The 26,840-nt window shown below is 45.8% G+C and overlaps 1 protein-coding gene across 1 annotated transcript in view; it reads right to left on the bottom strand.

The window, feature by feature from the left end:
* Positions 1-26,840, bottom strand: part of RNF212 (ring finger protein 212) — a 90,258-nt gene that overhangs the window by 1,976 nt on the left and 61,442 nt on the right. The window contains exons 12-13 of the mRNA XM_023549721.2: positions 15,975-16,191; positions 15,343-15,396 (exon numbers count right to left, since the gene is read on the bottom strand). Coding sequence (XP_023405489.2) covers positions 15,343-15,396; positions 15,975-16,191 — 271 coding nt within the window. The remainder of the gene's footprint in view (positions 1-15,342; positions 15,397-15,974; positions 16,192-26,840) is intronic.

Raw genomic sequence — 26,840 nt, forward strand, 5'->3', positions numbered from 1 at the left:
GCCCCCTCGAGAGCCCCTAAGGACCTCTGAGAGCCCCTGAGAACCCCTGAGAACTCCTGAGTACCTCTGAGAGCCCCTGAGCACCTCTGAGCACCGCTGAGAGCCTCTGAGCACCCCAGAGAACATGTGAGAGCCCTTGAGAACCTCTGAGAGCACCCGAGCACTCCTGAGAGCCTCTGAGCACCCCTGAGAGGCCCTAAGCACCCTGAAGAATACCTGAGAGCCCCTGAAAACCCCTGAGAGCCCCTGAGCACCTCTGAGAGACTCTGAGAACAGCTGAGCACCCCTTAAGAGCCTCTGAGGATGCCTGAGTACCCCTGAGATCCTGAGAGCCCCTAGGAGCCCCCTGAGAGTCTCTGAGAGCCCCTGAGAACCCCTGAGCAGCTCTGAGAGCTGCTAAGAGACCTTGAGTGTTCCCGAGAGCCCCTGGGAACCCTCTGAGAGTCCCCTGAGAGCCCGTGAGAGCGCTTGAGCACCCGTGAGAGCCTGTGAGCACTCCTTGAGATCCAAGCACTCACTTGGACACCTAGGTCTGTCTCTAGAACTGCAGGCTGCTCCTACTTTCCTGGAAGTTCAAGTTCACATTTCTCATTGTTTTTAAGGTGGGTGACAATACATTCCTGAAAATGCATTTATTAGACGATTTCATTTCACTTGGATCTACAATCAATGGAAGCAGCAGTCAAGAAATCAAATGAGGTATTGCATTGGACAAATCTGCTGCAGAAGACATCTTTATAAGCGTTAAAAAGTAAAGAACGTCACTTTAAGGACTAAGGTGCACCTGACCTAAGCCGTGGTGTTTTCATTTGCCTCATATGGCATGCAAAACCTGGAAAATGAATAAGGAAGACCAAAGAAGAATTGATGCCTTTGAGTTTTGTTGGTGAAGAATATTGACTATACCAGGGACTACCAAACGAACAAACAAGCCTGTTTTGGAAGAAGTACAGCCAGAATGATCCTTAGAAGTGAGGATGGTGAGGCTTTGTCTCGTGTACTGTCTCAGTCCGAGTTCTCTAGAGAAATATACGTATAGAGATTTATATCAAGGAAATGGCTCATGCAGTTGTAGAGGCTGGAATGTCCCAAGTCAGTGGATCAGGATAGAGGCTTCTCCTGACACATGCAGCCACGGTGGCTGACAAACCCAGGATCGGCAGGTCAGAGAGCAGAGCTGTTATTCACAGGCTGTGAGGACTGATGAATTCCAAAGATTGACAGGCAACACTGCAGGTAAGCTGCTAGCTCAAATCTCAAGAACTAGAGTTCAGATGAACAGAAGCCAGCTGCAGGATCCAGATTGAGCGAAAGCCCACAAGCCTTGCCAGAATATTCCCTTATATTCAATGCAGGCCACGTGCCTAAGGAAACTCCCTTTCAACTGACTGGCTACTCACAGCAGATCTCATTATGGAGGTGATCACGTAATATCAAATCTCATCCTGGAACCGATCACACCGTCATACAACTATTGTCTTAGGTTGGGTTCTCTAGAGAAGCAAAACCAGTAAAGAGTATAAATATATACAGAGAGATTTATATCAAGGAAACAGCTCATGTGATTGTAGGAGTTGGAATGTCCTAAGCCCTTGGATCAGGATAGAGGCCTTTTCCAATTCATGGAGCCACAGAAGTTGGTGAACCCAAGATGAGCAGGTCAGAAAGCAGGGCTCCTGCTCACAGGCCGTGGCGGTAGAGGAATCCCCAAGGCTGGTAGGCAAGACTGCAAGGTTTCTCCTGAGTCACGTAGCTGCAGGGGTTGGTGAACCCAGGATAGGCAGGTTGGGGAGCTTGCTCACAGGCCATGAAGATCGGCAAATCACAAGATGGACAGGTAAGCTGCTAGCTCAAGTCCCAAGACCCAGAGGTCAGACAGGAGACCACTGCAGGATCCAGAACAAGCCAACAACATTTGCAAGGCAAGCAGAAAGGAAGTAGGTGGCAGAAGGTGGAGAGATGAAGGCTGAGGGGGTGGTGAGCTGCCATAGGCCCCACCCCACTGGTACCATTCAGCATATTCCATCATGGGGGTGATCACGTATCACATTTTGACAGGGAAGTGATCACAACATTATACAACTGCCAAAACACTGAGAATCATGGCCCAGCCAAGATGACACAAAACCTTAACCATCGCATGTACTTTGTACATGTTATCAGGAGGGACAAGTCTCTGGGGAAGGACATCATGCTTGGTAAAGCAGAGGGTCAGTGAAAAAGAGGAAGACCCTCAATGATATGGATTGACACAGAGGCTGCAACAATGGGCTCAAGCATAACAACTGTTGTGAGGATGAGGCAGGATCAGGTAGTGTTTTGTTCTGTTGTACATAGGGTAGATTTGAGTCAGAACCGACTGATGGCATGCAACAACAACAACAACTTCAACAACAACAGAGGTTTTTGAAGGTCCATAATTCCCATTACTGAAATCTTTCCAACACCTTCTATGCTTCTGCAGCTGGGCAATTTCCCTTCCCTTGGGGATACCACTTACTACACATGACGGGGTAGCCAGCTGCAAGCCACAAGACCACAAGAAGATATGGACTTGGGGGTAGGGGAGTGGTCCTGGTCACTGTTGAAATGCACTAGAGAGAACCAAGGTCAAGTTGGGAAATTCAGTCCCAGGGGGCCAGAGCTGGTTTCTTAATCAATCTGCCCACAGCATGGCTCAAGGTCAGAAGGTGTGAGCATTTGAACTTGTGGCCAGCCACAAGCCACAAGACTACAAGAAGATATGGGCTTGGGGGTAGGGGTGCGGTCCCGGTCATGGTTGAAACGCACTAGAGAGAACCAAAGTCAAGTTGGGAAATTCAGTCCCAGAGGGCCAGAGCCAGTTTCTTCATCAATCTGCCCACAGCATGGCTCAAGGTCAGAAGGTGTGAGCTTTTGTCCTTGGAGGACGTTGACCCATGGATGGGGCTTGCTGGGAGCCCATGAGTTACAACATCTTGTCCACAAAATCATGAGAGATGGAGAAAAAATTTGAATTGCCAAGGATTTCATTGTACTTGGATCAACAATCAATGGCCAAAGAAGCCACCACTCCATGACCCTCCTTTCAGTGGGACCCTGGAGTGCAGCACCTCTCTGCTGCTAGGACCCCAGCCCATTTGCCTCGAGGAATGAAATGAGGCTACTGGGGGTTCCCATCCTTGAGTGTGACCTCAGTGGGTCTGGGTGGCCTGAGAATTTTAATTTCTCCAGGATCCTGTTGATGCTGATGCTGAAGGTTCAGGGCCCACCCTGGGAGGATCAAGGTCCCAAGAGGATGGAGGCAGCTGTTCACCCCTGACGTCCCCGTCCCAGGTCCCTGTGACTTAGTGGCCTTTGCCCCCTGGAATCAGGAGCAGAGTCTGCAGAGGCAGGCCTGGAATGCTGGTGAGGGAGGGAGGACGAGGGGGGAAGGAAAGAGGAAGAAAGAAGCGGGGAGGCAGGGCAGGGAGAAGGTTCTGCCCGGGCAGCTCAGCCTGGGGTGGGGGGGTCCGGAGGCATGGTCGCTCTGGCGCCACTCAAGGTGGGGTCTGTCCCCTGCTCGTCTGCCCGTGAGCTGCTGGTGACCTGTCCACATTAGATGTGTGGGGAGTTAGGGTGCGCTTTAGGAACTTCTCTCCCAATTTGCCAGAGTAATTTCCTATCTGTTAAATCAAATAAGAAACTTGAGCTTGCATTTTGTATCTTTTCAAAATTTCATTTACTAGTTACCTTGGTTATCTCGTGTTGCTATAACAGAAATACCACAAGTGGATGGCTTTAACAAACAGAAATTTATTTGCTCACAGTTTAGGAGGCTGTTGTTGTTAGGTGCCATTGAGTCATTCTGACTCATAGCTACCCTGGGTACAACAGAACAGAACAACTGCCTGGCGCTGCGCCATCCTCACGATCGTTGTTACGCTTCAGCCTGTTGTTGCAGCCACGGCGTCAATCCATCTTCTTGAGGGTCTTCCTTTTTTTCATTGACCCTCTACTTCACCAAGCATGATGTCTTTATCCAGATATTGGTCCCTCCTGATAGCATGTCCAGAGTATGTATGTGAAACAATGTCTCCCCACCCTCGCTTCTAATGAGCATTCTGGCTGTACTTCTTCCATGACAGATTTGTTTGTTCTTCTGGCAGTCCGTGGTATATTCAGTAGTCTTCGTCAACACCATAATTCTTCTTCAATTCGTCTTCGGTCGTCCTTATTCATAGTCAATAAAACACAGGTAAGCATCTTTCGGGTATTCTCTGCTTTCAGCCAGGATCCATCTGACATCAGCAACGGTATCCCTCGTTTGAGGTCCTCTTTTGAATCCAGCTTGAATTTCTGGCAGTTCCCTGTCGATGTACTGTTGCAACTGCCTTTGAATGGTCTTCAGGAAAATTTTACTTGTGTGTGATATTAGTCATGTTGTTCGATAATTTCCACAGTCTGTTAGCAGGCTAGAAGTCCAAATTCAGAGCACTGGCTCTAGGGGAAGGCTTTCTTTCTGTCAGCTCTGGAGGAAGAATTTTTTCTTTTCAGCTTCTGCTTCCTGGTTCCTTGGAGATCTTCATGTATCTCGGCATCTACCTTGCCCCATGTCTCCTGTGCTTGCTTGTTTTGTTCTTGTTAGGTGTCGTCCAGTCGGTTCTGACTCATAGCAACCCTATGCACAACAGAACGAAACATTGCCTGGTCCTGCGCTATCCTCACAATTGTTGCCATGCTTGAGCCCATTGTTGCAGCCACTGTGTCAATCCATCTTGTTGAGGGTCTTCCTCTTTTCCGCTGACCCTCTGTTTTACCGGAAACCCTGGTGGTGTAGTGGTTAAGTGCTACAGCTGCTAACCAACGGGTCTGTTTTACCAAGCAAGATATCATTCTCCAGGGACTGATCCCTCCTGATAACATGTCCCAAGTATGTGAAACACAGTCTTGCCATCTTTGTTTCTAAGGAGCATTCTGGTTGTACTTCTTCCAGGACAGATTTGTTTGTTCTTTTGGCAGTCCATGGTATATTCGATATTCTTCACCAACAACACAATTCAAAGGCATCAGTTCTTCTTCGGTCTTCTTATTCTTTGTCCAGCTGTCACATGCACATGAGGTGACTGAAAATACCATTGGCTTGGGTCAGGTGTACCTTACTCCTCAAGGTGACATCTTTGCTTTTCAACACTTTAAAGAGTTCCCTTGAAGCAGATTTGCCCAATGCAATGCATCTTTTGATTTCTTGACTGCTGCTTTCATGGGTGTTAATGGCGGATTGAAGTAAAATGAAATCCTTGACAACCTCAATTTTTTCTCCGTTCATTATGGTGTTGTTTATTGGTCTATTTGTGAGGATTTTTGTTTTCTTTATGTTGAGGTATAATCCATACTGAAGCTTGTGGTCTTTGATCTTCATCAGTAAGTGCTTCAAGTTCCCTTCAATTTCAGCAATTAGGTTGTATCATTTGCATAATGCAAGTTGTTAGTCAGTCTTCCTCCAGTCCTGATGCCATGTTCTTCTTCATATAGTCTGGCTTCTCGGGCTATTTGGTCAGCATACAGATTGAATAGGTATAGTGAAAGGATACAACCCTGATGCACACCTTTCCTGACTTTAAACCATGCAGTATCCTCTTGTTCTGTTCCAAAGACTGCCTCTCGATCCATGTAAAGGTTCCCCATGAGCACAATTAAGTGTTCCGGAATTCCCATTCTTTGCAATGTTATCCATAATTTGCTATGATCCACACAGTCGAATGCCTTTGCATAGTCTATAAAACACAAGTAAACATATTTCTGGTATTCTCTCCTTTCCGCCAGGATCCACCTGACATCAGCAATGATATCCCTGATTCCACATTGTCTTCTAAATTTGGCTTGAATTTCTGGCAGTTCCCATTCAATATACTGCTGCAGCCACTTTTGAGTGATCTTCAGCAAAATTTTGCTTGCAGGTGATATTAATGATATTGTTCGATAATTTCCACATTTGGTTGGATCACCTTTCTTGGGAATAGGCATAAATATGGCTCTCTTCCAGTTGGCCAGGAAGCTGTCTTCCAGATTTCTTGCAATAGTCAAGTGAGCACTTCCAGCGCTGCATCTATTTGTTAAAACATCTCAACTGATAGTCCATCAATTCCTGGAACCTTGTTTTTCGCCAATGCCTTCAGAGCAGCTTGGACTTCTTCCTTCAGTACCATCAGTTTCTGATCATATGTTACCTCCTGAAATGGTTAAACGTCATCAAATTCTTTTTGCTATAGTGATTCCGTGTATTCCTTCCATCTTGTTTTGATGCTTCCTGCGTTGTTCATTAGTTTTCCTGTAGAATCCTTCAGTATTGCAACTTGAGGCTTGAATTTTTTCTTCAGTTCTTTTAGCTTGAGAAATGCTGAGCGTGTTCTTCCATTTTGGTTTTCTATCTCCAGGTCTTTGCACATGTTATAATACTTTACTATGTCTTCTTGAGCCGCCCTTTAAAACCTTCTGTTCAGCTCCTTTACGTCATCATTTTTTTCTTTTGCTTTAGTTACTCAATGTTCTAAAGCAAATTTCAGAGTCTCTTCTGACATCCATTTAGGTCTTTTCTTTCCCTCCTGTCTTTTTAATGACCTTGTGCTTTCTTCATGTATGATGTCCTTGATGTCATTCCACAATTCCTCTTGTCTTTGGTCATTAGTGTTCAATGTGTCAAATCTATTCTTGGGATGGTCTCTAAATTCAGGTGGGATATATTCAAGGTCATACTTTAGCTCTTGTTTGCTTGTTCTAATTTTCTTCAGTTTCAACTTGAACTTGCATATGAGTAATTAATATGGTCTTGTTCTGACTGATGATATTAAGCTTTTCCATCATCTCTTTCCAGAGATGTGGTCGATTTGATTCCTGTTTATTCCATCTGGTGAGGTCCATGTGTATGTTTGTGAACAAAGGTATTTGCAATGAAGAAATTTTTGGTCTTGCAAAATTCTACCATGTAATCTCAAGCATCGTTTCTATCACCTAGTCCATGTTTTCCAACTGCCAATCCTTCTTCTTTGTTTCCAACTTTTGCATTCCAATCACCAGTAATTATCAGTGCATACTGATTGCATGTTCGATCAATTTCGGACTACAGATGTTGGTAAAAATCTTCAATTTCTTTATCTTTGGCCTTAGTGGTTGGTGCCTAAATTTGAATAATAGTCATATTAACTGGTCTTCCTTGTAGGCGTATGGATATTATCACTGACAGGGTTGTACTTCAGGATAGATCTTGAAATGTTCTTTTTGACAATGAATGCAACGCCATTCCTCTTCAAGTTGTCATTTCCGGCATAGCAGATCATACGATTGTCTGATTCAAAATGACCAATACCAGTCCATTTCAGCTCCCTAATGCCCAGGATATCAATCTTATAGTGTTCCATTTCATTTTTGACAGTTTCCAATTTTCCTAGATTCATACTTCGTACATTCCAGGTTCCGAATATTAATGGATGTTTGCAGCTCTTTCTTCTCATTTTAAGTGGTGCCACATCAGCAAATGAAGGTTCCGAAAGCTTTACTCCATCCACATCATTAAGGTTGACTCTACTTGAGGAGGCAGGTCTTCCCCAGTCATCTTTTGAGTGCCTCCCAACCTGGGGGGCTCATCTTTCAGCACTACATCAGACAATGTTCTGCTGCTATTCGTAAGGTTTTCACTGGGTAATGTTTTTCAGAAGTAGACTGCCACGTCCTTCTTCCTAGTCTGTCTTAGTCTGGAAGCTCAGCTGAAACCCGTCTACCATGGATGACCCTATTGGTATTTGAATATCAGTGGCTGGGTTTTTTTGGGGTGGGGCATAGCTTCCAGCATCACAGCAACACACGAGCCCCCACAGTATGATAAACTGAGAGATGCATGCGGGGCTTGCTTGTTTAATGTCTTTTATATCTCAAAAGAGATTAACTCAAGACATACCAAACCAAATTCGTTGTCATTGACTTGATTCTGACTCATACCCACCCTATAGGACAGAGTAGAACTGTCCCATAGGGTTTCCAAGGAGCAGCTGGTGGATTTGAACTGCCAACCTTTTGGTTGGCAGCTGAGCTCTCAGCCACTGCACCATCAAGGCTCCAACTCAAGACATACCCTGCACTATTTCTGCATCATTAACATAACCACAGGCATAGAGGTTAGGGTTTACAACACATTTTTGGGGAACATAATTCAATCCATAACACTAGCAATTCATTTTCATAGTATTTTACCAGAGTGTCGGTTGGTGATAGGCTGGAGATGTAGAAAGAAAGTCCCTTCTCCCCAGAGAGCATAGATGCTCCCTTGGTCATGGTCTCAGAGGACTCAGAATCTTTGAACTGAGTCAGAACAACTCGAGGGCTCTAACTGGGACAGGCCCCTGTGAGCTCGCTTTGGACAAGGTTGCCTCCATCCTGAGCCTGGGAATGTTCTGGAGTTAGCTGGGCTTAAACATGGATGTGTGTAGCACAATCTCCTCTTCTAAAGCATGCACTTAAGTCTGCATGGGAGAGTGTCTGGAAACACACACGGGGGTGCGTTTTATTGCATGGAAACTATACTCCAATTAGCTTACTTACATCCACCCATCTGTCAGTCTGTCATACTGTGGTGGCTTGTGTGTTGCTGTGATACTGGAAGCTATGCCACCGGTATTTCAAATACCAGCAAGGTCACTCATGGTGGGCTGGTTTCAGGAGAGTTCTAGACTAAGACAGACTAGGACAAAAGGCCTGGAGATCTACTTCTGAAAATTAGCTAACAGAAACCTTATGGATCACAACAGAACATCGTCCAAGTCTCTTGCTTTGGACATATTACCAGGAGAAATCAACTGCTGGAGAAGGACTTGGTATTTGGTGAAGTAGAGGGCCAGCGAGGGCGAAGGAGGCCCTCAGTGAGATGGTGCTGGTAATTATGAGGATGACACAGGATTCGGTGACGTTCTGTTGTACGTAGGTTGTCTAGAGTTGGAGTCAACTGAATGGCAGACACCACCAACAACAAACTTACTTAAAGAAAGAAGAAGGTGGAGGCAATCTGGACTAGTACTTCAGGTATATCCTCACACACCTCTTCATACACTTGTAAATGTCACATTTTAAAAACTGAAGGTTGCGGTGAGCGTGATGGACCTCGTGTGCTGCAGATGTGACGACCCGGAGAGATACATGTCAACATGTAGTTTCCAGTCTGGAACACCTGACCTGGATCTGGCCGTGAGGAAACATCACACGAACCCAAAATGAGATCCTCTCATGCGAAAAAAAAAAAAGGAGGTCTTTATTTTTAAAGATGTCAATGGCATAAAAAAATGACAGGTTGTGGGACTGTTCCAGATTACAGGATGCCTGAGACACGGCAATTTTATGCAAAACAGAGTTCTAGACTGGACTTGTGCCTGGGAAAAACAGGCTTGGAAATGCCCATCCCGGGGCCAGTTGACAAACTCAGGATGTGGACATGGCAAAAGGCTCCAGGTCGTGTCTGCTGTCAGACCTACGGTCATGCGAGAGAACACCCTTATTCTAGAAAACATGCAGAAGTACTGGGGTAAAGGGCCACACTATATGCAATTTATGATCAAATGGTTCAGAAAAAAATCGTGTGAGTGTACATGTGCAAGCACGTGAGTGTGTGCGTGTGCATGTGTGCATGTGAGCACATATGGATTGCACATACATGTTCAAGTACATGTGTGCAAGTGTGAGCGCATTTGTACAAACTTGTGTGTTTGTCCATGTGTGTCCAACTGTGTTACATGCGTGAGCATGTGATTACACATATGTATGTTTGCATGCATGTGTGTAGTGCATACATGTGAGTGTGTGTGTGTCTAAGCATGTGTATATGTGTGTGCATTTGTTACACAGTGTGTCCAGTACAAATAATAAAGAAATGGGCAAAGTGTCAACAACGAGCCCCGGTGGTGCAAACGGTTAAGGGGTCAACGACTAGCTGAAAGGTTGGGGGTTGGAGCCCACCTAGCAGCTTCTTGGGAGAAAGCCCTGGCAACCTTCTCCCATAACGATTTACAGCCAAGTAAACCCTATGCGGCAGGTCCACTCTGTCACATGGGGTCGCTATGAATCAGAATCCACTTGAGAGCACACAACAACAACAAAATGTCAAGAGTCCAGGAATCTGGGTAAGCATAGACGATGTCCTCTGTATCAGTCTTATTATTCTAACTTTTCCCTGTTGGCAATTATTTTCAAATTAGAAGTTACCAAGAGGCACCACGCGATAAAGGGCTACACAAGAGTGTGCACGCAGAGCTCACACTCACTGGACATGCACGTAAGGCCAGTGTCCCAGCCGGGCCAGTGCTGTGTGGAGCTCAGCGCCCGGGACTCTTTGGTGCTCAATCTGCCTGATGATTACTCCTTCGCGTGTGGGGTCCCTCTACATAAGGGCGGTCGGTGTGTGATTTAAATGACAGAGAGATCAATGCTGTACTGAAGGAGCTCCGACTGCCATAGGAGATGGTCACTCCTACAGGAGTGCTCTTGAGTTTTGGAGAACTGATTTGACAGAGGGTGAAAGAGCCCTTGGGCAAGGAGCCTGGTTGTGGGGAGCCTGGGATCTGAGAGGGTGTAGCCGCGCTGTTTTGACATCAGCTGCGTGCTCTGGTGGAAGGACCATGGGCTTTCTGGTTGCAGGACTCACTCCCAAATCCGGTTCCTTCATTTACCAGCTAGACTCACCTTGGAATCAGCAGACTCCGAGAGATGAATTAGAGGCGCGTGTGAGAGGCCCCAACGCACCCCCTGGCGCCAACCTCCCATCTCCTCTCCCAGAACTGCCTGCTACCAGGAGTCCTCGCACTGTGGTTCCATTACACACAGCGCGGAGTCGGTGCACAAAGTCTTGGATTTATAACCTAAGAATTTCAGGAATTTCCTTAAGTCTGAAGAGAAAACTCGCTCAAAACATCTCCTCGTATTTGTAATTTCTTGAGTTTGCAGGAATGTCTGTCCTCTCAGAAATGGCTGTGTGTGTGTCTGGAGAATGGGCTTTACTCCTCAGGTTGCCCGGTCCTGGGCTCCTGCTCTATTTGAGGGGTCCCCATGGAAGCTGACAAGGGCCATGGGCCCCTTCCCTGGCCCTGGCAGCTGGGTTCAGTGTGTGATCCAGGTCTGGCCAGCGGGACAGTTCCACCCAAGGGGATGACGCAGAGGTGCAGGGACAGAGGGGGTGACTCACGGTGGTTGCAGAGGCGGCGTGTGGCCCTCAGGGAGGCAGCAAACATCCAGGCCTGGCCAAGCCCGGCTGCAGCAGAGTGCGTCCTGTGGCGCCAGGTCAGTGGCGGCGGCCCAAGAAGACCATTCCTGTGGTGTGTTTTGGCTGGACCCTGCCTCCCTCGTGCCTGCCCATTTCCTGAGCCCCATTCCTCCATCTTCCTGTCAATCCTGGGGGCTTTCTGGATGATTCTTCCAGTAAAATTCATTTCTGCTGAGGCTGGCCAGGGTGGGAGTCTGTCAAGGGCCCATGACTCCGATGCCCACTAAGCCATGTTGCGGTGACCGACTGTCCCACCCACTCTGGGCAGGGACCATTTCACCTGCTCTTGTCTCCCTGATACCAGGACACAGGCTCAGAGCAATCCTCCAGACGCCTGCGGGGTCGGGGTGGTGGTGGTGGTGGGCGGGGGGAGAAGGGGTACATAAAAGACCAGTTTCGTTAGGGTTAAAGGGCTATAATACTATAATCTCTTCAGTGGCCTCCTGGCAGCAGGTTTCTTCACCGGCCTTGGCAAAACAGTGCTAGCTGAATATTCTTTCACTTTTGAAAAACACAGTACTCAGTCGTAAATTAATACCTAACCTTTCCACGCTATTCATCCGTGGAAATGTTAAGGCTGACAACAAAATTTTTGCCAAATGGCAGTCCCTTTTCACTCGTAGAGACGGACGCCAAGCCAGGCGCAGAAGCAAGAGCAGTGAGCTGGCCGCTGGCTTCGGTGCTCGCAGCATGAAAAGGTTGGAAATCTGGAAAACGGCGGGTGCAGATATGGAGGCTGAGAAAGACACCCAGGGCTAGTTCCTGACTCCATGAACTGCCCCAAATGGCTCCCAGGCATTTCCATTTCTAGGCAATTCTATTTAAGTAGAAGAGGTGAAGGACCCACAGTGGAGCTGGAAAGACTGTGGACGTGACCCTGGGACACGTTGTCCCGACCCTGGACACTGCCCCTCCGGCCAGAAGGTGCTGTTGTCTTGCAGAGGAGCGTCTTGGGTCCCCAGAGGGCAATGGTGGGCAGTCTGTGCTCCAGGACTCCAGCTGGCGGATGCATTCTCAGCGGACACGTACAGGGCACCGTCCACAGTGATCCCAGTGGTGGCGGTGAGGGATGAGAGCGGCATGACAAGTGCAACCCTTGATGTCCGTCCTCTCCAAGTCTTCCGCAGCCCCTGTCTGGCACTGCAGTAACTACCACAGGCAGCCCTCTCCTGCAGCAGGAAGCACCAAGTGCAGACACAGTTCCAGACTGCACAGGCCCCAAGCTGGGTGCTGGGTAGGCTCTCTGGATCAGCAACCAGCTCTTTGGCTGGGCCATTTCCAATGGCCCCTCTTGATGACATGGGCCAAACCCCGTTGTTGTTATTGTTAGGTGCCGTTGAGTCGGTGCCGTCGAGTCGGTTCCAACTCATAGTGACCCTATGCACAACAGAATGAAACACTACCTCGTCCTGAGCCGTCCTTACAATTGTTGTTATGCTTGAGCCCATTGTTGCAGCCACTGTGTCAATCCACCCCGTTGAGGTCTTCCTCTTTTCCGCTGACCCTGTGCTCTGCAAAGCATGGTGTCCTTCTCCAGGGACTGATCCCTCCTGACAACATGTCCAAAGTATGTAAGATGCAGTCTTGCCATCCTTGCTTCTAAGGAGCATTCTTGCTGCACTTCTTCTAAGACAGATTTGTTCGTTCTTCTGGCAGTCCGTGGTGTATTCAATATTCTTCGCCAACACCACAATTCAAAGGCGTCAATTCTTCTTCCGTCTTCCTTATTCATTGTCCAGCTTTCACACGCATATGATGCAATTGAAAATACCATGGCTTGGGTCAGGTGCACTTTAGTCTTCAAGGTGACATTTTTGCTCTTCAACACTTTGAAGAGGTCCTTTGCAGCAGATTTACCCAATGCAATGTGTCTTTTGATTTCTTGACTGCTGCTTCCATGGCTGTTGATTGTGGATCCAAGTAAAATGAAATCCTTGACAACTTCAACCTCTTCTCTGTTTATCATGATATTGTTCATTGGTCCAGTTGTGAGGATTTTTGTTTTATGTTGAGGTGTAATCCATACTGAAGACTGTGGTCTTTGATCTTCATCAGTAAGTGCTTCAAGTCCTCTTCACTTTCAGCAAGCAAGGTTGTGTCATCTGCATAACGCAGGTTGTTAATGAGCCTTCCTCCAATCCTGATGCCCTGTTCTTCTTCATATAGTCCAGTTTCTAGGATTATTTGTTCAGCATACAGATTAAATAGGTATGGTGAAAGAATACAACCCTGATGCACACCTTTCCTGACTTTAAACCAATAAGTATCCCCTTGTTCTGTCTGAACAACTGCTTCTTGTTCTATGTACAGGTTCCTCACGAGCACAATTAAGTGTTCTGGAATTCCCATTCTTTGCAATGTTATCCATAGCTTGTTATGATCCACACAGTCGAAAATGCCTTTGCATAGTCGATAAAACTCAGGGAAACATCCTTCTGGTATTCTCTGCTTTCAGCCAGGATCCATCTGACATCAGCAATGACATCCCTGGTTCCACGTCCTCTTCTGAAACTAGCCTGAATTTCTGGCAGTTCCCTGTCGATACACTGCTGCAGCCGTTTTTGAATGATCTTCAGCAAAATTTTGCTTGAGTGTGATATTAATGATATTGTTCTATGATTTTCACATTTGGTTGGATCACCTTTCTTGGGAATAGGCATAAATATCGATCTCTTCCAATCAGTTGGCCAGGAAGCTGTCTTCCATATTTCTTGGCATAGACGAGTGAGCACCTCCAGCGCTGCATCTGTTTGTTGAAACATCTCAATTGATATGCCATCAATTCCTGGAGCCTTGTTTCTTGCCAATGCCTTCAGAGCAGCTTGGACTTCTTCCTTCAGTACCATTGGTTCCTGTTTTTGGGCCAAACCCTAGGTGACCCAATAAGCGCTCTCAACCTCTACGTCCCAAGATCATTGAGCTCTGGAATATGACATGTGTCCCAGGCAGCTGGGACAGAGAAAGGCTGAGGAATATTTCTCTGCATGTCCTCCCTCCCTCCTTCTTCTTTCCTTCTCCTCTTCCTTCCTTCCTTCCCTCCCTTCCTCCCTCTCCCTCCCTCCTCCTTTCCCTCCTTCCTTCCCCCCTCCCTCCATTTTTCCTTTCTTCTCTCCCTCCCTCCTTCCTTCTCTGCCTCTCTCCTTCCCTCCCTCCCTCCTTCCTACCCTCCATTCTTCCTTCCTTCCTTCCCTCCCTCCTTCCTTTCTTCCCTCCCTTCTTCCTTCCCTCCATCCCTCCCTCCTTCCTTCTCTCCCTCCCTCCTTCCTTCTCTCCCTCCCTCCTTCCTTCTCTCCCTCCCTCCTTCCTTCCTTCCCCCATCCTTCCTTCTCTGCCTCCCTCCTTCCCTCCGTTCCTCCTTCCTTCCATCCTTCCTTCTCTACCTGTCTCCTTTCCTCATTCCCTCTTTTCTTCCCTCCTTCTCTCCTTCCCTCCCTCCTTTTTTCCCTCCCACCCTCCTTCCTTTCCTCACTCCCTCTCCCTCCTCCATTTCTCCTTCCTTCCTTCCCTCCCTCCTTCCTTTCCTTTTTTCTCTCCCACCCTCCTTCTCTCCCTCCTTACTTCCATCCCTCCCTCTTTCCTACCCTCCCTCCCTCCTTCCTTCCTTCTTCCCTTCCCTCCCTCTTTTCTTTCTCCCCCCTCACTCTTCCTTCCTTCCCTTCTTCCCTCCCTTCCTGTGTACCCCCCACTCCAGGGGTGCAGAGAGAAGCCATCACAGAACCCAGGGGACAGCCGCCCCCCCCCCCACACTCCTGCAGTGAGTGAATGAGACATCGGGATCTGTGGGGCTAGTCGGACAGCTCCTGGGTGCAGAGAGCAGAAAGAGCAACACGGGTAAATATCCACAGCATGTGGCTGTTTCTCTGAGGAATAAAAGGATCTGAGTAAAGTATGCATTTGCTTATATTTAAGAAGGAAGAATAAACCATGAAAAGCTAGTTACATAGAGAGGGAGGAAGGAGCAGGTGAGGCAACCAGGACCCACGCTCAGCTTTTGTGAATATTTCTTTTTGGGTTGATTTGACTTTGGAGCTTTGTAAATGTCATACCTAATTGTGAACAAAGTTAGATTACATAGCAATCCCCACCTGCCTCGCTGTGTGTCCTGCTGGTGGTCCACCCCAGCCAGGGCCTCTTGTCCCCTAGTGGGACAAGAGCAAGAGGGAGATCAAATCAAATGTGGTACCGCTGGCCTTCTCCCCCCAGGGGCCTTGGCCAAGGCTGGCCTCTTCTGTCTTGCAGATGTAGCAATTTCTCAAACCAAACCTTGCCCAGGCAAGGCTACCCGATACTCCCTCTCCCTGTGGCCTCTGCCCCCTGACTTCTGACCCCATTTTCCAACGCTTCCCAGCCAGCTCTGAAGCCTCTTCAGTGAGTGCCGTGAGGCTCCCTCAGGCCCCATGCACACAGGTGGATGACTAGAGGGCTCCATGTTCACCCCCTTCCCAGCCCCTTTGTCCTGCATTAGGGTCCCATTTCCCTTCAGATAGAACAGCTAGCCACCCCTGGGTCATCGTCAGGCTCTCCAGCCTCCTGAATCCTCTTCCAACGACCTTCAGGTCAAGAGCCCTTTCCTGCCCCGGGGTCTGTCTGTCCGGTCTGGGTCCCGTCCTGTGATTGGCTCGCCAGAAACTCCCTCAGGTTGGGGACTCTCTGTGTGCCCCTGGGACTTGGCCCGGCCAGCTCATGCCTTGCTGTAGGTTCAAGACCAAACACTGACCACCGCCGAGCCTCCTTAGGACCTCGGTCAGGCGAAGCCCGGCCAGGCCGCTCTCCCCTTAGTGCGCTCTGCAGTCGCAGCTTCGTGTCGTCACCGTGTGATTGGTTCATTGATGCTGTCCTGCCCCCCAGATGCAGCTGTGAGGGGCGGGGCCGTGGCTGACTCGTCCACAGGCACATCCCTAGGTCCACCTGAGTGGGCTCTCGCAGGCCAACACCTGTGCAGAATGAACAAACAGGGCAGGGAGAGGCTGAAGGTGTCACCGAGCAGGCACAGGGAGGAGGGCTGGGAGGAGGACCCTGGTGAGGTCACTGAGCAAGGCTGGAAGAAGGAGCCCTAGAGGTCAGGTCGGGAGACAAAACTCACAAGGACTACGGTCTCACCTTTCATGGACCCCTATTTCTCGCAGGGCTCAGCTAGTGCCTAGCACTTTGCCGGTGTCTGGAGGACAGTGTGCATCACTGATGCTCACCGTGGTGCTGCTTGTGTAGAGGAAAAGAGGCACAGCCCAAATGGCCATCCAGAGCAGACCGAAAAAAAAAAAAACGAACCAAACTTGTTGCCATTGCGTCTATTCCGACTCATAGTGACCCTACAGGATAGAGTAGAATTGCCCCATACTGTTTCCGAGGAGCGTCTGGTGGATTTGAACTGCCGACCTTTTGTTTAGCAGCCGTAGCTCTTAGCCGCTAGGCCACTAGGGTTCCTTAGAGTGGACTGGGTACCTGGAATTGTGGCTCATTTCCCACCTCCGCCCACCCGCTGCTGCTAGAGACCAGCTTACCCCCAGCAGCTATCGTGGAAAGAGCTCACAGCCAAGCCCAGAGGGCAAGTCCAGAGCAATCCACGTAGTGTGACCTCCGGAGCCCCGGGGCGGTGCAAACGGTCAATGCGCTCGGCTGCTAACCAGGAGGTTGGAGGTTGGAGTCCGTCCACCCAGAGGTGCCTCAGAAGAAAGGCCTGGTGACCCTTTCAAAATATCGGCCACCGAAAACCCTGCGGAGCACAGCTCTGCTCTGACCCACGTGGGGTCGCCGTGAGTCGGAGTCGACTCCATGGCAACTGGTTCAGCATTATCTAATTTTTCTTAAAAACAAAACCAAAGACTCTAACACCAGCCAAACAGGAATTCTCAGAGATGAGAAATCTGTGAGCAGCAGCTGGTCCAAGCCCTTGCACCTGGGTGGGGAGCGCCTGGGGGACAGTTGCCCCCCCACAATGTTGACTCCCCAGCGCCTGCTGGGACGAAGGGTGAGGAGGCGCTGCTTCCTGCTGTCGTGGCTTTAGGGTTTGGGTTGAGTAAGTATTACCTCGTAATTAAAACAAGATGAGAAAAAACAAAAAAGCTATTACGGCAGATACATCATCAAGTATTTATTTAGCGCCTACTGGGTGTATTAAGGAGATCTGGTGGCACAGCGATTAAGCTGACCGGAGGTCAGCGGTTCAAACCCACCAGCGGTCCCCTGGGAGAAGCACGGGCAGTCTACTTTCATAAATATTATAGGCTCGGAAACCCTGCGGGGCAGTTCTAGCCTGTCCTACGGGGTTGCTGTGAGTCAGAATCGACTCAAAGAGAAAGGGCTCGATTTAGGTTTTTTGGATGACTGTTCACATGATGAGGCGTTTGTTGTTGTTAGGTGCCATGGGGTGGGTTCCATGGTTGAACGTCGACCGGTTCTTTTTGGTACAGTGGCTCTGTATTCCTTCCAGCTTCCTTTGATGCTTCCTGTGTCATTCTCTGGTTTGCCCATAGAATCTTGCAATATTACAGTTCAAGGCTTGAATTTTTTCCTCAGTTCTTTCAGCTTGAGAAATGCCTAGCATGTTGTTCTTCCCTTTTGGTTTTCTAACTCCAGGTCTGTGCACATTTCATTATAATACTTTACTTTGTCTTCTTGAGCCGCCCTTTGAAATCTTTTGTTCAGCTCTTCTTTGTGATCATTTTTTCCAATATCTTTAGCTACTCTGTGCTCAAGAACAAGTTTCAGAGTCTCTTCTGACATTCATTTTGGTCTTTTTTTCTTTCCTGTCATTTTAATGACCTTTTGCTTTCTTCACGTATGATGTCTTTGATGTCATCCCACAACTTGTCTGGTCTCTGGTCATTAGTGTTCAATGCATCGAATCTATTCTTGAGGTGGTTTCTAAATCCAGGTGTGATATACTGAGGATTGTACTTTGGCTCTCATGGACTTGTTTTAATTTTCTGCAGCTTCAACTTGAACTTGCGTATGAGCAATTGATGGTCTATTCCACAGTTGGCCCCGGCCTTGTTCTGACTGATGATACTGGGCTTGTCCATCATCTCTTTCCACAGATGTAGTTGATCTGATTCTTTTGTATGACATCCGGCGAGGTCCATGTGTATAGTTGCAGTTTGTGCTGTTGAAAAAAGGTACTTGCCGTGAATAATTTGTTGGTCTTGAAAAATTCTATCATGCAATCTCTGGCATCGTTTCTATCACCAAGGCCATATTTTCCAACTACCGATCCTTCTTTGTTTCCGACTTTTGCATTCCAATCGCCAGTAATTATCAATGCATCTTGATTGCATGTTTGATCAATTTCAAATGGCAGAGGTTGGTAAAAATTTTCAATTTTTTCATCTTTAGAGATTAGTTCATAACTTTTGAATAATGGTCATATTAACTGGTCTTCCTTGCAGGCATATGGATATTGTCCTATCATGGACAGCATTGTGCTTCAGAACTGACCTCGAAATGTCCTTTTTGATGATGAATGTGATGCTGTCCCTCTTCGATTTGTCATTCCCGGCACAGTAGGCCACATGATTGTCCTATTCAGAGTGGACGCTACCAGTCCGTTTCTGCTCACTAATGATGAGGGATGATATACAAACACTATAAGCAGGCACACATCACAGAGAATACAAGACGACGCTAAACAAGATGCTAAAGAAAGTGGCAATTAGTCTCATTATTTTCTACCCCCAGTTTCCATATGAGTCTCAAAGGACAGTTTAAGAAGTTTGCTTTGCCTAGAAGAAAGAGAAGGAGAAGAAGAAGAAGAAAAAAGTTCGAAGACTTCACCCCAAGATTTAGTTTGGATGGCTAAACATGACAAAGTTCCCTGCACGTTATTGTCACTAACATCTGAGTACTTGCCTGAACGTGGGTGTCAAGACCCTTACCTTTGGGTTGACTGTCCAAACGTTCCATGGAGAACATTTTTTAGGATGCAGCCTTCAGAGACATTCCTGTTGCTTCTCTGAGCCGTGTTTCCTCCTGGATCATTGATCAAACTCAGTAAGCCAGACCGCAATGACATCGCGGCATGCTAGCTGTGTGTGTTACTTGGCACGGTGTCTTCACTCAGTGTAAGCTAGACCTCTCAGTCTTGCAGTAGCATTCAGTTTTATCTTTGTAATTCTCTTCAATTGCCTAAAGCTTTTACAGCCTCAGCCAAAAAAAAAAAAGCAGTAATAAATAGACCGCTTGTCCTGTGAAATGGAAATTCAATTTCTACTTTAGGGAAGATTACAAGGCTCACTTGGGCCTAACACCCTCTAGTGTAGCAAAGAGGTACTGTGAACTGGAGACAAAGTAGAAGACTTCAAAGACTACATCGTTGCACTTGGGGAAACACCTGGAATATAAATGGACAGAAAGTGTGGGTTTGGGACCCCATCGTTTATATGGGAGTATTTTATCTATGCTTGTCACAGATTGTCAAATAGCTATGAAATCAAACATTCTCACATGGCAGTTGTTTGAACAGGAAAGAGGGTGCTGCATGGTTTAAAAGCAGAATAGGAACATGGCAGGGTTGTATTCTTTCACCTTAGTTATTGAAGCTGTATAGTCAGCAAATAATCTGAGAAGCTGGACTAAATGAAGAAGACCATGGCATCAGGACTGCTGGCCCCAAACAAAGACGACTTTAAGTACTTACTGATGAAGATCTAAGACTACAGGCTTCAGTGCAGATTAAACCTCAACATAAAGATGACAAAAATCCTCACAACTGAATAAGCAACATCATGATAAATGCAGAATATATTGAAATTGTCAAGGATTTCATTTTACTATGATCCACAATCAATGCCCATGGAAACAGCAGTCAAGAAATTAAACAATGTATTTTATTATTATTAGGTACCATCTACTTGGTTCTGACTCATAACAACCCTGTGTACAACAGCACGAAACGCTGCCAGATTCCACTAATCCTCAAAAGCGTTGCCATGTTTGAGCCCATGGTTTCAACCGCTATGCCAATCCATCTCGTGGAGGGTCGTCTTCTTTTTCACTTCCTCTTTTTTTTTTTTTTTACCAAGCAAGATGTCCTTCTCCAGGGACTCAACCCTCCTGATAATACGTCCAAAGTACATGAGACGAAGTCACACCATCCTCGCTTCTAAGGAGCGTTCTGGTTGTACTTCTCCCAAGACAGATTTGTTCGTCCTTTTGGCAGTCCCTGGTATAGTCAATATTTTTTGCAAATACCGTAATTCAAAGGCGTCAATTCTTCTTTGGCCTTCCTTATTCGTTGTCAAGCTTTCACAAGCATATGAGACTATTGAAAACATCATGGCTTGGGTCAGGTGCACCTCAGTCCTTAAAGTGACATCTTTGCCTTTTAACACTGTAAAGAGGTCTTTTGCAGTAGATTTGCACAATGCAATACGTCCTTTGATTTCTTGACTGCTGCTTCCATGGGTGTTGATTATAGATCTAAATAAAATGAAATCCTGGACAATTTCAGTATTTCCTCTGTTTATCATGATGTTGCTTATTGGTCCAGTTGTGAAGCTTTTTATTTTGTTTATGTTGAGGTGTAACCCATACTGACCAGCAACTGTCTGTCAGTTTGTTGTACTGTGGTGGCTTGCCTGTTGCTGTGATACTGGAAACTTTGCCACCGGTATTTCAAATACCAGCAGAGTCACCACTGTTGAACCTTGTTGAACAGAATATTTGAAAGGGAGGCTCGAGAAGACAAAGTAAAGTATTATAATGAAATATCCAAAGACCTGGAGTTAGAAAACCAAAAGGGAAGAACACCTTTGTCATTTCTCAAGCTGAAATAACTGAAAAAAAAATTCAAGCCTCAAGTTGCAATATTGAAGGATTCTACAGGGAAAACATTAAAGGATGTAGGAAGCATCAAGAGAAGATGGAAGGAATAAACAGAATTACTGTACTAAAAAGAATTGGTTGATATTCAGCCATTTCAGGAGGTAGCATTTGCTCAAGAACTGATGGTACTCAAGGAAGAGGTCCAAACGGCACTGAAGGCACCGGCAAAAAACAAAGCTTCAGGAACTGACGGAATAGCAATTGAGATGTTTCAACAAAAGGATGTGGAGCTGGAGGTGCTTACTCGTCAATGCCAAGGAATTTGGAGGACAGCTACCTGGCCAACCAACTGGGCCCAGTCTAAAGAATGTGATCCAACAGAATTCAGAAATTATTGAATAATATCATTAATATCGCATAAAAGTAAAATTTTGTTGAAGGTCATTCAAAAGTGGGTGCCGCAATACATCCACAGGGAAACATCAGAAATTCAAGCTGGATTCAGAAGGGAATGTGGAAGGAGGGATATCATTGCCGACGTCAGATAGATCCTAGCGGAAAGCAGAGAATACCAGAAAGATTTTTACCTGTGCTTTATTGCAAAGGGATTCAACTGTGTGAATCATAACAAATTATGGACAGCATTGCGAAGAGTGGGAATCTCAGAACACTTAATTGTGCTCCTGAGGAACCTGTACATAGACCAAGAGGCAGGTGTTCGAACAGAACAAGGGGATACTGAGTGTTTTAAAAACAGAAAACGACATATCGCATTGGGAAAATCTGCTGAAAAGACCTCTTTAAAACCTTAAAAAGCAAAGATGTCACTTTGATGACTAAGGTATATCTGATACAAGCCATTGTATTTTCAGCTACCTCATATGCATGCAAAAGCTGGACAACGAAAAAGGAAGATGGAAGAAGAATTGACGCATTTGAATTATGATGTTGGTGAAGAATGTTGAATATACCATGTATTCCCAGAAGAACCAACAAATCTCTCCTGGAGGATGTATGTTCTTTAGGAGTGCAGATGGCGAGACTTTGTCTCAAGTACTCTGGGCATGTTATCAGGAGAAGGACAACGTGGCTGGTAAAGTGGAGGGTCAGTGAAAGAGGAAGGCCCCCAACAAGATGCACTGACACAGTGGCTGCAACAATACGCTCAAGCAAAGCAAAGATTGTGAGGGCAGCCCAGGCCCAGGCAGTGTTTCCTTCTACTGTACATGGGGTCGCCATGAGTCAGAACTGACTAGGTGGCACCTGACAACAACAACATGTTCAAGAGCAACTTTTAGAGTCTCTTCTGATATCCATTTTGGTCTTTCCTTTGTTTTCTATCTTCTTAGGGACCTTTTGCTTTCTTCATGTATGATGTTTTTGATGCCACCCCATGATTTATCTGGTCTTCTGTCGTTTAGTGTTCGATGTATCAAATCTATTATTGAGATGGTCTCTAAATTCAGGTGGGATATAATCAAGTTCGTACATTGGCTCTCATGGACTTGGTCTCATTTTCTTCAGCTTTGACTTGAATTTGTGTACGAGCAATTGATGGTCTGTTTCCCAGCTGGCCCCTGGCCTTGTTCTGATTATATTGAGCTTCTTCATTGTTTCTTTCCACAGATGTAGTTGAGTTGATTACACTGTATATCATCTGGTGAGTTTCACATGGATGTTGTCGTCAGGTGCCATCGAGTCAGTTCTGACTTGTAGCGACCCTATGTACCACAGAACGAGACACTGCCCAGTCCTGCGCCATCCTCCCAATCCTTGCTATGCTTGAGCCCATTGCTGCAGCCACTTTATCAATTTATTTCATTGCGGGTCTTCCTCTTTTCTGCTGACCCTGTACTTTACCAAGCATGATGTCCTTCTCCAGGGATTGATCTCTCCTGACAACATGTCCAAAGTATGTAAGATGCAGTCTCACCATCCTTGCTTCTAAAGAGCATTCTGGTTGTGCCTCTTCCAAGATAGATTTGTTCAATCTTTTGGCAGTCCATGGTATATTCAATATTTTTCACCAACACCACAATTCAAAGGCGTCAATTCTTCTTCGGTCTTCCTTATTCATTGTCCAGCTTTCACACAAATATGATGCAATTGAAAATACTATGGCTTGGATCAGGCGCACCTTAGTCTTCAAGGCGACATCTTTGCTTTTCAACACTTTAAAGAGGTCCCTTGCAGCAGATTTGCCCAGTGAAATGCATCTTTTGATTTCTTGACTACTGCTTCCATGGGCCTTGATTGAGGATCCAAGTAAAATAAAATCCTTGACAACTTCAATCTTTTCTCCATTTATCATGGTGTTTATCATTGGTCCAGCTGTGAGGATTTTCATTTTCTTTATGTTGAGGTGCAATCCATACTGAAGGCTGTGGTCTTTGATCTTCATCAGTAAGTGCTTCAAGTCCTCTTCACCTTTAGCAGACAAGGTTGTGTCATCTGCATAATGCAGGTTATTAATGAGTCTTCATCCAATCTCGATGCTCCATTCTTTTTCATATAGTGCAGCTTCTCAAATTATTTGCTCAGCATACAGATTCAATAAGTATGGTGAAAGACTACAACCCTGACGCACACTTTTCTTGACTTTCAACTACTCAGTATCCCCTTTTTCTGTCCAAACAAATGTCTCTTGATCTATGTAAAGTTTCCTCATGAGCACAGTTAAATGTTCTGGAATTCCCATTCTTCGCAACGTTATCTATAATTTGTGATGATCCACACAATCGAATGCTTTTGCATAGTCAGTAAAACACAGATAAACATCCTTCTGGTATTCTCTGCTTTCAGACAGGATTCATCTGACATCAGCAATGATATTCCTGGCTCCACATCCTCTTTTGAATCCAGCTTGAATTTCTGGCAGTTCCCTGTCGATATACTGCTGCAGCTACTTTTGAATGATCTTCAGCAAAATTTTACTTGCATGTGATATTAATGATATTATTTGATAATTTCCACATTCTGCTGGATCAACTTTCTTGGGAATAGGCATAAATATGGATCTCTTCCAGTCGGTTGGCCAGGTAGCTGTCTTGAAAATTTCTTGGCATAGGCAAGTGAACACTACCAGGGCTGCATCTGTTTGTTGAAACATCGCAATTAATATTCCATCAATTCCTGGATGCTTGTTCTTTGTCAATGTCTTCAGTGCAGCTTGGACTTCCTCCTTCAGTACCATCAGTTCCTGATCATATGTTACCTCTTGAAATGGCTGAATGTCGACTAATTCTTTTTGGTATAATGATTCTGTGTGCTCCTTTCATCTTCTTTTGATGCTTCCTGCACCATTTAATATTTTCCCCATAGAATCCTTCACTATTGCAACTCGAGGCTTGAATTTTTTCTTCAGTTCTTTGAGCTTGAGAAATGCCGAGGATAGTCACTGTTTATGTTGTTGAAAAAGGTATTTCCAGTGAATATGTCATTGGTCTTGCAAAATTCTATCATGTGATCTCTGGCATTATTTCTATCACTAAGGCCATATTTTCCAACTACCAACCCTTCTTGTTCATTTCCAACTTTTGCATTCCCATCACCAATAAATATCAATGCATCTTGATTGCATGTTTCATCAATTTCAGACTGAAGTAGTTGGTTAAATCTTCAATTTTTTCATTTTTGGCACTCATCTGTCAGTTTGTCGTACTGCAGTGGCTTGCGTGTTATGCTGGAAGCTATGCCATAGGTATTTCAAATACCAACATGGTCACCCTTGGTGGACAGATTTCAGTGGAGCTTCCAAACTAAGACAGACAAGGGAGAAGGACCTGGTAGTCTACTTCCAAAAAAGATCGGCCAATGAAAACCTTATGAAAAGCAGTGGAACATTGTCTGGTATAGTGCTGGAAGATGAGCCCCTCAGTTGGAAGGCACTCAAACTACAACTGGGGAAGAGCTGCCTCCTCAAAGTAGAGTCGGCTTTAACGACCCGGATGGATTCAAGCTTTCAGGACCTACATTTGCTGATATAGCACTACTCAAAACTAGAAGAAATCGCTGCAAACATCCACTAATAATAGGAACGTGGACTGTATGAAGTACGAACCTCGGAAAATTGGAAGTTGTCAAAAATGAAATGGAATGCATCAAGATTGATATCCTAGGTATTAGTGAGATGAAATGGACTGGTATTGGCCATTTTTAACTGGTAAATAATATTGTCTATTATGCTGAGATTGACAAAACGAAGAAGAATGGCTTTCTATTCACCATCAAAAAGGACATGTCAAAATCCATCCTGAAGTACAACACTGTCAGTGATAGCATAATATCCACATGCCTGCAAGGAAGACCAGTTAATATGATCCCATATAGACAGATCTTAAAAAAGCACAATGATCGAGGAATATATTCTTTACTGGTTAAGCCAAACTATATATATTTTTTGGTTTTAAAAAGACTTTCAGGGATATTTTTGATTTAAAGTTTAACATTTAAAGATTTTCTCAGGGCAGTAGTTTCAGGGATTTATCCAGGCTCCATGGATTCAGAAAGTCTGGATTCTATGAGAATTTCAAATTCTGTTATGCATTTCCCCCTTTTGATAAGGATTCTTCTATAAAATCTTTGAACAAAATGTTCATCACTGGTAGCTGAGCACCATTTATTTCTTCTGGTGTCATGGTAAAGGAGGCAGCTGTTCCTGGAGGCAGTTAGCTGCACATTCCAATTCTTCCTCCTATTTTTGATTCTCCTTTTTCCTCTGTTGCTCCAGGGAAATAGAGACCGATTGTTGTGCCTTGAATGGCTGCTTGCAAGCTTTTCATAGCTCAGACACTACATAACTAATCAGGAGGTAGAACAGATGGGCTAAACACAATTTTAGGCCAATTAACTGGTTTGTTCCATGAAACCATGTCCCTAAACCTCCAAACCAAGGAACCACATACCCATGAGGTGTCTAGTTGTACATAAGCAGGAAGGAGGGGTGTCCAGGATGGCACTTTGGGGCACGAGCAAGTGGGAGAAGTGGGTTCATTTGCAGAGGGGGACTGACGGGTGACAGGCTGGGGGTGACCAGACTTGGTTTGCTTCAGGTCTGCTGATCAAGGACAGCCAGGGATGGAGATACACTTCCTGGGGTCAAAGGCTCTCATCTCCTTGTGGTTTGTATGATGTTGTCATGACTGTTCTCGCCCACTTGACCCCAGACTCTGCCTCTCTTCTTGCTCACCCTCCGTGCCCAGTGTCCAGCTTGGTCCCAGCCCTCAGTGCCCAATGCCTCTTGCCGAATGGGTGGATGACAACCAGTGCCACCAGGTTCGATCCTGCTTGCTCTCTGCTTCTTCTTGTTTTGTTAGTTCATCTTCATGTTTTGAGCAACACTTATATGGGTCGGAATAAGAAATTAGCACACATCATTCTGTTTCCCCACGGCCAGCTGGACAGGGGTTGCCTCAGGGTTCGTGAGCTCAGAGGGGAAACATGAGGACAATCAGTGAGAGGTCTTTCTTCCTTCTTGCTGAATTGTGGAGAAAATGCAGAGTTTAATACACACCAATTCTACGAATGAATTACGTCTTAAACTTGAAATGGAAAGTCTGAAATTAAAGAATGAGAATTTTAAAACATTGGCTTTCCGTTTGTGGTTTGTCACATCTGTGATTTGGTAGCAGACTCAATACTTCTTGTCCTGGGTCAAGGTGTCACTGTGTGAAGCTCATTTTTCCTTTTTGCAAGGCTTGATAGAGGATTCTGCTTACTCAGCTTTAGTCATTTTCACAATGAAAGCAGATATTTACAGATGTAGGGGTGTCTTAGTTTCCTAGTGCTGCTGTAACAAAAACACCACAAGTGGGCGATCTGAAAA

The sequence above is a fragment of the Loxodonta africana genome, chromosome 5 (assembly GCF_030014295.1).
Source record: "Loxodonta africana isolate mLoxAfr1 chromosome 5, mLoxAfr1.hap2, whole genome shotgun sequence".
NCBI lineage: Eukaryota > Metazoa > Chordata > Mammalia > Proboscidea > Elephantidae > Loxodonta > Loxodonta africana.